The 12,314-nt window shown below is 37.4% G+C and overlaps 1 protein-coding gene across 4 annotated transcripts in view; it reads left to right on the top strand.

Moving 5' to 3' along the window:
• The window catches only part of LOC124637281 (RING finger protein nhl-1), a 101,723-nt gene that overhangs the window by 80,665 nt on the left and 8,744 nt on the right, over positions 1–12,314 (top strand). For 3 of the 4 annotated variants that reach the window (XM_047173625.1, XM_047173624.1, XM_047173626.1), the window contains 5 exons: positions 4,904–5,062; positions 5,336–6,769; positions 6,996–8,223; positions 8,334–8,506; positions 10,034–10,174. In XM_047173625.1, coding sequence (XP_047029581.1) covers positions 4,928–5,062; positions 5,336–6,769; positions 6,996–8,223; positions 8,334–8,506; positions 10,034–10,174 — 3,111 coding nt within the window. In that variant the 5' untranslated portion in view covers positions 4,904–4,927. The remainder of the gene's footprint in view (positions 1–4,903; positions 5,063–5,335; positions 6,770–6,995; positions 8,224–8,333; positions 8,507–10,033; positions 10,175–12,314) is intronic. The other variant, XM_047173627.1, reaches the window with a different exon arrangement.

Raw genomic sequence — 12,314 nt, 5'->3', positions numbered from 1 at the left:
AAGATAGGAAAACGTAACGCGATCCTAAGTCCCAGACGTTATTTTTACTGACTCAACTGAATTCGATATACTTCGCCTGACACCGATTGGAACGCTTAAAAAATAACCCCCGGTTTCTCTCTGTGAGGCCACATTGCGACGTTTTAGTGCGATCATTTTTCCAGCGAAAGAGGAATGAAAGTATCGATAATGCATTGGCCCATCCCTTTATCACTATTGAATGTCACAGAACGTATTTGTAAAAAAATTGATCGGTTATTGGAATGATGATTTTAGGAAGAGTTACATCCCTTTTGACATAGATTTTTATTTTCAAGTAAACTAATACCTATACAGATTAAAAAAAAATTGGGAAACGCAAAGGAAATGACTCGACAATGATTCAGTCTCTGAGCAAGACTACAGTCAGACGTTCGAAACCATTATCATGAATAATTCAAAACACTAACAGTTTGCTTATAAAAGTAAAATCCATTAATGTTAAGAAAATATTAAACGGCAGTTTGGCTTACAAAAATCATTAAATAAATTAGTTAACATGAAGTACTGGGAACATAACTTTACAAACTTACAAAAGTTAACGCTATGATTTCTGACTAGAAAAACATTTTATTAATTTAGTCTTTCCTAAAACTTGAAACCGCCGATTTGTAATATATTGATTTACTTAGTAACCAAATAAAATTCAAGCTATAAACGCAATAAGACACTTCTCTAAAACGTTTCAGTTAGTTAATTAAGGCAATTCTTATAACGTGTTCAAACTCAATAAATAAAACGACATAAAACTCTTTCAATGCACACACGCGGAACCAACTAAAAACATAAAGATACACACGTCCCAAGAAACGCAACATACGCACAAAAGCTTTCTTTGTGTACAAGCCAAATACGTAGAAAAGTGATTCAAACTGTTCAATGAAAAGTAACAAAAAATATAAACCGTCTGCCAAAACAACTAAAAATAATAATGACGGCTACATTACGCGCCTACAAGGGAAGATATAACGAGTATAAATAACATCCCACGCGATGGAAATTAATTTATTAGAGCTGAAGCAAAACATCGGATTTTATCTACTTTTTCTTAGTTTAAACGACTTGTTTATCTTAAGAATATATAAGGTGGGACACGAAAAATATGCGTATTTTGGACTATTTGTAAAGCTTTAGTGGTAGGCAAATGTGAGTACTAAAATATGTTCTTTCTAACATCTGTTAAAAACAGAACATATGTAGATTGTCTCAAAATACAAAAGTTTAATATGAATATTTTTGTACACAAACCAAATGTGAACACTGAAAAGCAATGTCCAAAATCTATTACCATAAAAGATTTTCAATGCATATTTTAGGTACAAATAATATTTTTGCAATCCAAGCATAACTAAAACTTGAGAAATAATATGAAATATCCATTCTATCAATCAAAACATTTTGCTGACAAATCGTAACTAGCAAAGAGCAGAAATAACATCATTTTCACAAATTATGAAATAATCATAGCTATTATTCTTGGCAAATCCGACAATATTTTAAAACTGGTTCGGTCTCGCGACATTCCTCTTGTTATTCTTGAAATATAACAATTTTTGCATTAAAAATCTTAATCAGTAGCAGATTGAGAAGATTAAATTTTTTTACTATAAAAACAAGAATTAAAAAAAATAGGAACAGATAGAAAAAGTAATTATCAAAATATTCAATACACCAATTGTACATACTTGAGAGATAAAGGCAGCCAGTATGGAAGGAGAAAACATGCAGCAGCGACCTCAAATAAAATTGGGATACTGAACCACGATTCAAGTAAGATTTCTTTATACAAACAAACGAACTTACTATGCATATTTTTAATATCTACAAAAACACAGACAAGAAAATATTAATTTTGACAAATCAGTCTCCTAAAACGAAGATAAAAGACAGAATTGGACGAAATCTCCAAACATTTTAGTCGGTGATGTAGCCTGTACGTCAGAAACATATTCTAATTGCTCTGTGACGTAGATCATGACGTGGTGTATTCTAAATATATCTATATCGTCATTGAAGAAACGGTGGATCCAGTAGAAATAGGCGTGAAGAAAATGTTTATTAAAATTGATATAAAATGCGTAATCTATGACGTCAGAGTTTGGGCGGTTGTAAATAGTTTTGATTCATAAGAAATGATATTGGTTATATTCAAAGTGGTTCTAACATTTTTTTGTATAGGGATCCGCATACAGTTCAAATATTTAGTAGCAAAGCTGTGGAACGCCAATGATGGTTATGATAGCGATCATAGGGAGCAAGTTTGTTTTAATTACTTAACACAATAATGATAAATCAATTATGGTCTTACTCCAGAACAGTTAAACAGACGTTAGTCACGTGTTTAACGAAAATTCTCCATACATTTTTTTCTGGAACACGTGTTGAACGTTTATTTTTCTCTAGTAAGACCATTTGTGTTTTATCATCGAAAGCAACGCTCGAACTTCGTCAGAAAATAAAAATTAACAATTTTAGAAAAAAGACGTAGGCACATGATTCTTCCAACACAATGACAGAAGCCCTTAAAAAAGAATCATCTGCTATACTAAGACTTTGTCACTTTACACAAATAACCCAGTTTCCTAGAGTTACGACACGTAATGACTCAGAAACAGATTGCCTAGCCAACTCGACCATCGACACATTCAAACTAATTACCTAACACTAAGATAACAATTATTGTTGCTAAGGAGACTACTTTCTAGATTTTAGATTATATGCCAAGTTTTACCTGTATTGTCTGTTGAAGTATTTAAATGGTAGTATTGAGAAGCTTCTGATATAAGGCAAATCCCAAAATTACCGTAATATAAAATTTCTTAACAATTTGGGTACTGACATCTCCTACAAGTAAGAATACTAAAATGATCCTGCAGTCGTCTTCCTATAAATAAGCTAGAATAGCAAAATAAGTAGTTATCTACTGACTAGTTCAATTATTTACCGTGTCACAAATTACTTAAAATTATAACACAGTTTATGCTGACACAAAAACAAGTAGAAAAGCTAAAATCATTATTGTCTCAACTTTAGTTTCTGATTAAAGCAGAGTAAGCTGTTTTAAAATTCTATAAATTCTAAACTTTCATCGTTTGCCGAAACTTATTGGTTTTCATTTCAAATTCCACTTTAAACGTATTGGGGAAAAGTTCTGAATTGCGTGACAATTATAACCAAGGATACTCAGCTGAAAGTTTTGACTATACTGTGTAAATACACCTACTTATGTAAATAAAACTCTATGATTCGTGTCACAAGACTCAAAATTACTAGTTTTACACTTGACTACATTTGTACGAAATTGCCAAAATGATTTGACGAAACTTGTCACACATACCAAAATCTACTCTAACGCCAATGCCATAAGATTCAATATCACTATTCCCACTAATAACTCCGCATGTAACCGCTAAAATATCAGATTAAATGTAAGTACCATGTGATACCTGTTCTATTACTTTTACCATAAGATCGAAAATCATTTGGCGCATCTGCGACTTAGCGTCCAGTCAAACAGGCGCGTGAAATACCAAACGGTTCTATTTATAACATCAGCCGGATCTCAGAGGATGTGCCTTGTGCGAACACCAAATTTAACTTCCCAGCTTCGTCCATAACTATAACTACGGTATTTGGTGCCGTAAAATTATATATTAGTGAAGGTCGTTTCACTCGGAAAGGTTATTTCGGAGAAAAATCTTGGCAAATATTAGCTCGAGTTTAGTCAACGTCTTCATTCTTACTTCCTACTGACTTAGACTCTTCCTTATAGCCCTTTGTATATTCCGAGCGTTCAATGCCATTTGCGCTCTCTGAATTTTAAAACAAAATTCACCTGAAGAAATACGTCTTTGATCAATATTGGATCTTTGTCCTCGTCGCCAAATCGTGTATTAATGCAAATCTCATCGAAATCTTTCCGGCTCAAGATTTCAGTTTTAGATCACGATCAGAGCTTTATGAAGTGCGAGCATCGACGGGAAATGACTGGTATTTTAGGATAGTTAATCGATTTCCTGCAATTTAAATTAAAAATAGTCTAATACATCATTTATGTGGGTGTCTGAGGCCTCTGGTAGGAGAGCCGGAGTTTGACGTTTCTAACGACGTCACAAATACAACAAAGATTGTATAACACATTTCTAAACACCCAACTATGTTTCACATTGTTTCAAGTAATATCAATAGATAAAAGCTCAGTACATAGTTCACTTACTGACACCATTTTCGAAGCATTACCCACCTTCCAGATACATTAGACTCCATTATGAACGTGTAGGTTTTCTCACGATGTTTTCCCTCATTTTTGGAAGCCATTGATAAATGATATAGGTATAGATATTTCAAAAACACATTAGCAGTCGTTTAGGTTTTCAATATCTCGATATCGAGTTTCTGTCCTGTTAGTATCGCAATATGTTTTATGAAATATTCTTTGTGCAGTATATTGAGAATATTGTATGGTTTCACTATTATAGGGCTAATATTGTATGGGACCAAGTTGTTTACCACTTTATTGGTTGTAGCAAAAACGGCTCCTAATTTTTATATGAAATGTTCACTTTGTTAGGTATATTATAACATTTTTCTTCGTAATTTTACCTCTAATTTATATCGAACCTTTCACTACTGTCTTTGTAATTTTTGTTATCATTAACAGCCTTTTTACTCAGAACCATTTATTCCTTTGCGGTCCTACAAAATACACATTACCACCCATTTACCAAAAGAAAGAAGTTCATTTACCAAAATTGCGATATACATATTTGCGAATATATGAATTGAATAGGAATTCCTTCGTAGCGTAGACTGTATCTCTCATTTAATGCAGACTATAGTTCTCATTTAAAATTTTCTTCATCAGGTACGTAATCAGCACTGAGCAACTATGGAGCAGTTCGAGTCATTGCTGACGTGCTGCGTCTGCCTAGACCGGTACAGAAATCCGAAGCTGTTGCCATGCCAGCACAGCTTTTGCATGGAGCCGTGCATGGACGGCCTTGTCGACTACGTCAGACGACAGGTATGAACAAAATCTTGATTAAAAATTACGTAATTAGAAGATTTGCTCCCTCAAAACCTTTGGAGAGCCCAAAAGTAGGAATTAGTTTAACAACTGTGTAATTTTACTAATCTACCGCTTTTTTGTATGATACTGCAATCTTGAGGGACGTTACCCAATCCGGGTTGGAGGTAAAATGTATGCTTTTGTTTGCATGTCAATATGATTTATAATGCATGCGTTTTTCTTTAGATAATCACTTAGAATCCAAACTTAAATTACACTCTTTTACAGGTCAAATGTCCAGAATGCCGTGCTGAGCACCGAATCCCATACCAAGGAGTCCAGGGATTCCCAACAAACGTCACTCTCCAGAGATTTTTGGAGCTTCATGCCAATATTGCTGGAGAACTTCCAGATCCCACAGCCGGGCAGGTTATGGAAAGATGCAATGTGTGCTCAGAAAAAGCATACTGTGCACCATGTGCCCATTGCGACAAGAAAGTCTGCGAAGACTGCAAGTCAGCACACATGGAAGTTTTACGTAGAGAAATTGCAAGAATTAACAACCAAATCCGTCGTGGCCTTAACAGGCTTCAAGACATCCTTGGAGTAGTTGAACGTAACACAACAAACCTTCAGACAAACTGCGGAGCGGTAGCTGGAGAAGTTGATGAAATTCACAAAAGACTAGCCAAGGCACTGAAAGATAGAACCGATTTCTTAAGAAACGAAGTTGACCGTTACCTAGCAACTGAACTTAGAAACCTCACTAATTTGAAAGATAACCTAGAGTTAGAATTAAGTAATATACAAAGTAATTGTGATCTCGCCGATAAATATATGAACGACGATGTGGAATGGGAAGATACAGAATTAGTAGACACTAAAGAAATCTTCCTGAAAACAGTCGAGTTCCTAAGAAACTTCGATTACGAAGCCGGTGATTATAACCGTAGAGTACGGTTTATCATGACACATGACCCGAATCAACTGGTCATGCACGTCGCTAGCTATGGTGAGCTAAACATCACCCAACCTAACGCATATTCTTCAGGAATGCAGCAAAACCAAGGTCTCACAAGGTCTAAGAGTGATCACCGCTTAGCATCACAGTTCCGCCAACAGGAAGAGGCTAAAGGTTGGCAAGAAAACGATGAACCTATTTTGGGTGGTCGTAAATTCGGTGAGCGCCGCCCCCCACCTCCTGAAAAGCATACGAGGGACTATGGCGCTGCTGATGATTACAGCGGTTACGAATCTGAACATAGGCCAACTAGATCTAGGTTCCGTTCTCGTTTTGTCAAGAGTCACTTAGACAATGACTCTGATTCAGAACAAACCACTCGTGCCACCAAGGCCGAGCAACAGCAGAAAGAAAAAGAGAAGGTTGCTGATACTGAAGATGCTACCAGAGGACCTCTTAGTGGTATTTTCCGTCTGAGCGATTGCCCGCGTGTCATGCAAAGGATATTAGATGTTGACAGCGGTAAGAAGAAAGAAAAAAAAGAACCTCCACCTCCCCCTAAACCAGTTCAGCCCGCACCACAACCTCAGCGCCGCCCGCCACCAGCACAGAGGCAACAAAGCGAAGACGATGAGATAACACGTCTCAAAAGACAGAATAAGGGTGCAGCCTCATCACAAGAACCCGAACGCGCACCTGCTCGTCCAGCAGAAGAAGAACGCAACGCAGTAAACCGTAAACCACCTACACCGGCGCGGGAGGTGAGTTGGGAAGAAGATAGAGAATGAAAACTTAAGTCAGCAGTACAACGTAGATTTAGGGAAATCATCGATACTAACAAGAAAAAAAAAACGCAATAACTAACGGCATTCCATAAAATACACTCCGTACACTTCTAACTCATTTATATACACATACACAAACACAAAAACAACAAAAAATACCTACCGTTTTGGTGTCAATATCCATTTACGTGTAATTTCTCAGGCGTCCAGTGATGGTGAATCCGATGAATCTGTTGGATCTCTACAGCGAAATCAGCGTAAAAATGCGCCTGCACCACAAAAGCCGGTAACAACGGCAAGAAGACCGTCAGCCACTGATGCACCAGCACCACACCGTCCCGCAGCTCGTGCACCTAGCACGGAATCTAGCGCGTCTACTGAAAGCTCCGGCTCGGCGGTGAAACACACAGGTGCCATTTTAAGCATCGCAGAATTAAAAGCAAAGTATAGCCCGAACGCGCTTCCAACAACTCCTGGATCTCGTTTCTCTTCCGCAGGCAACGAGAGAACGGCGCCGGCAGCGACGAACGGTACAGCCGGTGGCGCGCAACGGGTCCAGAGCCGCTTTGTCGGTGCTCAGCGACCCGCACCCGCACCGGCACCCGCCGAGCCGGCTCACGAAGATTCCGACACGAGCTCCGAGGAAGAAACCGACTCCTCCGAGGAGAGTGACGAGGAGCCTGTAACGCAACGAAAGCCCGAGAGCCAGGCGATGGCTCGAAGTGACATTGGTCCACTTCTCGCGCGTAGTACAAATGCCCGTAATGACGCCGTCGAAAATAAGACGAAAGAGACACCAACGCAGTCGCGATACCGCACGAGACAAACGTCACAGACGGAAGAAGAGCCCGCACCTAGGTACAGCGCTGGATCCTCATTTAGTAACAGATATGGAAGCAAACCTAGAGAAGAAGAACCACCATCGTCTTTGGACGATGAGACTAAATATCCAACAGCTAGATCGAGATACCTCGCCCTGAAAGAACGCCGCAACCGTCTCGCTAGGAGTAAGAGCAGCCACACCGGCTTCGGTGCTGGAGACGACGACGATCAGGACGATCCGGTGTCACCCACGACAGCGTCACCCTCAGCGTACCTTGCGGCTCGATACGGCTCCGGCACTGGTGGTTCGGAGTTGTCTCGAAGTCGATCTTCACACGCACTCAAATCGAGAGAGAGCTCGCCCGAACGGCCTCCCCCCGGTGAAAAAGACGGAGCGGCCCTCAGTTCTTGGGCGAGATACTTGAAGAGCAAGTACGGATCGCGAGGCAAGGATCGCGAACCTACGAGTACATCGTCGAGCACGTCCCGTCGCCTGTCTCTCGGGCTACCTTTACGCTCGGCAAACGAGCTTGCCAGTTCTGATGACGATTCAAAAAACGCGGCAGGCTCCCCCATCTCCCCTACGGCGGCTACAGCAGCGGTAGCAGGTTAGAACGAACCAAGTGGCGTGTACATAGATTGAGTGCTTAGGTTTGGTTTGACAGATGGTTTGTGTCCAGTTATATTCGTGTATGCTAATCGATTTGTTTGATGGTAGGTTTCGCAGCAGCCGGTTCCTCCCCTAGGAGCCAGTACATGCAGAAACGCCGTTTACAATTCAGCGTGGGGAGTCGGGGGAGCGAACCCGGATGCTTTACTTGGCCTCGTGGTATCGCTGTGGGTCCCGACAACACTATGGTCGTGGCCGATTCATCTAACCACAGAGTGCAGGTAAGATCTTCGTAAAATTTTATATAAGTTATTTCTGAAATATCGTATTTAAATAACTGAAATTTCAGCAAGTTTATTCGTATATTCCTGCAGCAAATATAGTCAGAATTCGTTTCCACTACAAGATCAACATAAATATGCAAATCTAACTTCAAATTATTACAAAATAAACTCTAAATATTGCAATCCAATTTCGAACACCCATGTTTTGCGCAGAAGCTCAGAATGCATTTGCAGTTTAAACCGTTGCAGCGAAGAAAGTGTAATAAATTCTCGTAAATAAACTATGTCGAATGACTGCTCCAAATTTACATGATGAAGTGATGCTGAACGCATGCTCTCAAATTTGGCACAAGGTCAAAACAAAAATTTCGAACTATTTCAATTTTAATGGGGACGTAAACATTGCTTGGTTAATTGCAATGTATTTTGGGGGACATAAGTACATGACCTGAAATACTTTGACTTTTGAGACGTGAAATTTATCGTAAAGCTTAAAACCCCATCACTTATTATATTAAAATCTTCTCTGTAAAATCTCATGATAGTTGACACATGCCTCTATCGCGACTCAAATGACCAATTTTTTTCAGTAAATAATTAAAGCAATTTTCTTTAAATTTTAATGAAATCACGGTCTTTTGCATCTTGATAATACTAGAGGCAATAAGGCTAAAATGTTCATAAGGTCTTTCAAACAGAATACGATATTCTTTGAACAAGGATTTTCGTTCGATGCTTATGCATCTTAAATTAATTCTGTATAAAGGTCACGGAAAAGCTTGTGAACATCCATATTTCTGTTTTAAGTTTGACGTTTTGTTTAAAGAGAAAAGTTTACGTTCCTTTTGATATCAGACCAGATAGAAGTGTATATCATTATCTACTTAGCCTTTTCCACATTTGGGTCGGGTTTCAGTCTAACCCTATCCAACTAAGTATCAGTGTTTCACATGGAGCGACTACTTAAAAGGTGCATCTACATAATGTACTAATTTTCCATGTTACAAAATTTTACCCTATAAGTTTCTTATGTTTACCCACTGGCTAAAATAAATCTTTTACATACCAATAATCCTCACAGAACACAACCCAAAAACAAAACAATTTGCCTCAACACATGACTAAAGACCCTCCCTAAAAACGTGTAAGAGTGAAATATCCTAACGATCTTTTTCAACTAAAGACACCCTAATGCTCCTTTTCTAAGTTGTATGTACTATCTAAGTATATCTTGGACACCAATGACTGTGTTTCGGAGAGCACGTTAAACTGTAGGTTCCGGCTGTCATTGAACATCCTTGGCAGTCGTTACGGGTAGTCAGAAGCCAGTAAGTCTGACAATCAGTCTCACCAAGGGGTATTGGGTTGCCTGGGTAACAGGGTTGAGGAGGTCAGATAGGCAGTCGCTCCTTGTAAAAGTTCCAGTGGAACTCAGCTGCATCCAGTTAGCATGGAAGCCGACCTCAACATAGTTGGGAAAAGGCTCGGAAGATGATGATATCCTAATGTTCCTTTTGCCCCCAGGTGTTCGATTCCAACGGTATATTCGTGAAGGAGTTTGGACAATACGGCAGCGGTGAAGGCGAATTTGATTGCTTAGCTGGAGTCGCTGTCAACAGGATCGGACAATATATCATTGCTGATAGATATAATCATCGTATACAAGTAAGTTTTTGTTGTTATTTTTTTGCATGTTGGTGTAAGGTTGAAACTCAATGGGAGAGGTTTACATTTAGCAATCTACATCTGTAGTTTGTGTCAATGATGTCGTAAGTTTTGATTGTTACCGTTTTTTAATAAATGAATGGGAATATTATTTCCATACTGTCTGAGGTTTAAACGGTTAGCGATGAAGGTAAAAACAAGTGTGGTAAAATAAATAATGAACTCAAAAAACGATACATGTTATTTCAGCAAAAATCTTTCAAGTTGTTAAAAATCAGCTTTATAATAAAAATATAACATGTAATAAGTACCTTTACAACAGGCTTAATATTTCACGCTTACATAAACAAAGAAACATAAAGTTTTAGATATACAATGCAATTGCATATAAAAGACATTAGTTTTTGCAACTGATCTAGATACATTGCTCCTTTCAGTATTAAATCAAATGCTAATCCGACCACAATTAATATTCGCCTCGACTTGCGAATATCTGCTATAAATAACACTTGCTAAATACCAGCGGATGTAGTTTATCTGTTAAAAGCTGTTTCGAAAGGAGATCCCATACTACCACGTAATATATTTTATTGGTAGCGATCCATACTACACATATATATGATACATACCATGAACGCGAATAAATGCTTTGATTTGATTTGATTTGATTTGATTTATACTATAACTGGAAGCCGACCCCAACATAGTTGGGAAAAAGGCTCGGAAGATGATGGAAAATGATGATGCATACTATGACTGGTGCATTTCAGAACCACGTGGTATAACTGCATAAACTTGTAGTTCCGTGGATTGATAAACATGATTAGTTTGATAAAAATATGTTATAGCCTCCCATATTAAATGGGCTATCTAACAGTGAAACAATTTTCAAAATTGGACCAGTAGTTCTTGAGATTAGCGTGGGCACGCAAACTCTACAGTTTTATAATATTATAAGTTTAGATAAATATCTAAAGTGATTTGCCTTCAAAAGTGAATGCTCGAAAAATTCACTCACCAAAAAATATTCAAAAACACGAGACATTTTACAAGCATAAAATAACAACCAATATTTTTACGAGACGAACTATATCCCGTACCTGCGTAAATATATGAAAAATGTATTTTCTAAATCTTATTACAATCTTATCCTGTACTACGATACGATAGAGGTTTTATGATTTTGTTTTGTGTTCACCAAATGATGGATTTCCTTGAAAGAATAAGTAAATTCTTCTTGTAAATAAGTAAATAGTCTGTATATCTTCTTCATAGTGAGATTATCGTATCTAAATAACTTCAATACCCAAGAATTTTGATCAGACAAATACATTTCAACATTGAAGCTAATATTTCGAAACTCTCAACATAGTTGTCAGAATGCCAATTATATGCACACTGAATATAATGCAGCATTTCCTAAAGCAACGCGATTCATTGCAACCAGTAAATTTATTTTAAACAAAAGAGAATGAACAAGCAACGGCGAAATGCTCGCAAATATGAATAGTATTAACATTTAAAATTCAAAGCAACTCTGATTATTCATTCACAATACAAAGATGTTGAATTTTGTTAATATTTTGCATATTAATTACAATGCTTTAATAATTTATACTTCACTAGAGAATAAAATGGCTGATTTATTTTATAAAGAGCTTAAAAGATTTATGCATTTCAACAGTACTGTTAAATATTATGGATGGAGATATTTCGTTTAACAAACGAGCACAAAGTCAAATGTGTTCATAAAAAAGTTCACAAAAGGCCCTCTATTTAATCCAAATAACTTTTTAAGCAAATTAAAGTTTTCCAAAAGACAAGACTTGACTCTCAAAAATACCAAACAATTTTACGTCTTTTGAACTTAAGACTTTGAATTTAATAATAAATTAAAGACTATAAATTAAACTGACACGCAGCTTAAGTATTTAAAATATCTGCACTTGAACTAAAAAGTATTTTGACAGTCATTATTTTGAGAACACTTGAGAGTAAAAAGAAAAGCGAGGTCATAATCTTTTCTTTTAAATATTGTAAATAAGAACATTTCAAGTACATATTTAATTTTATAAGACTTGTTTTTTTTTTTTTGTTTTTCATCATCCTCCTGCCCTTATCCCAATTTTATTTGGGGTCG

The sequence above is a fragment of the Helicoverpa zea genome, chromosome 16, assembly GCF_022581195.2.
Source record: "Helicoverpa zea isolate HzStark_Cry1AcR chromosome 16, ilHelZeax1.1, whole genome shotgun sequence".
NCBI lineage: Eukaryota > Metazoa > Arthropoda > Insecta > Lepidoptera > Noctuidae > Helicoverpa > Helicoverpa zea.
Note: the sequence above shows the minus strand (reverse complement) of the source record. Positions and strands in the feature narration are given on the sequence as shown.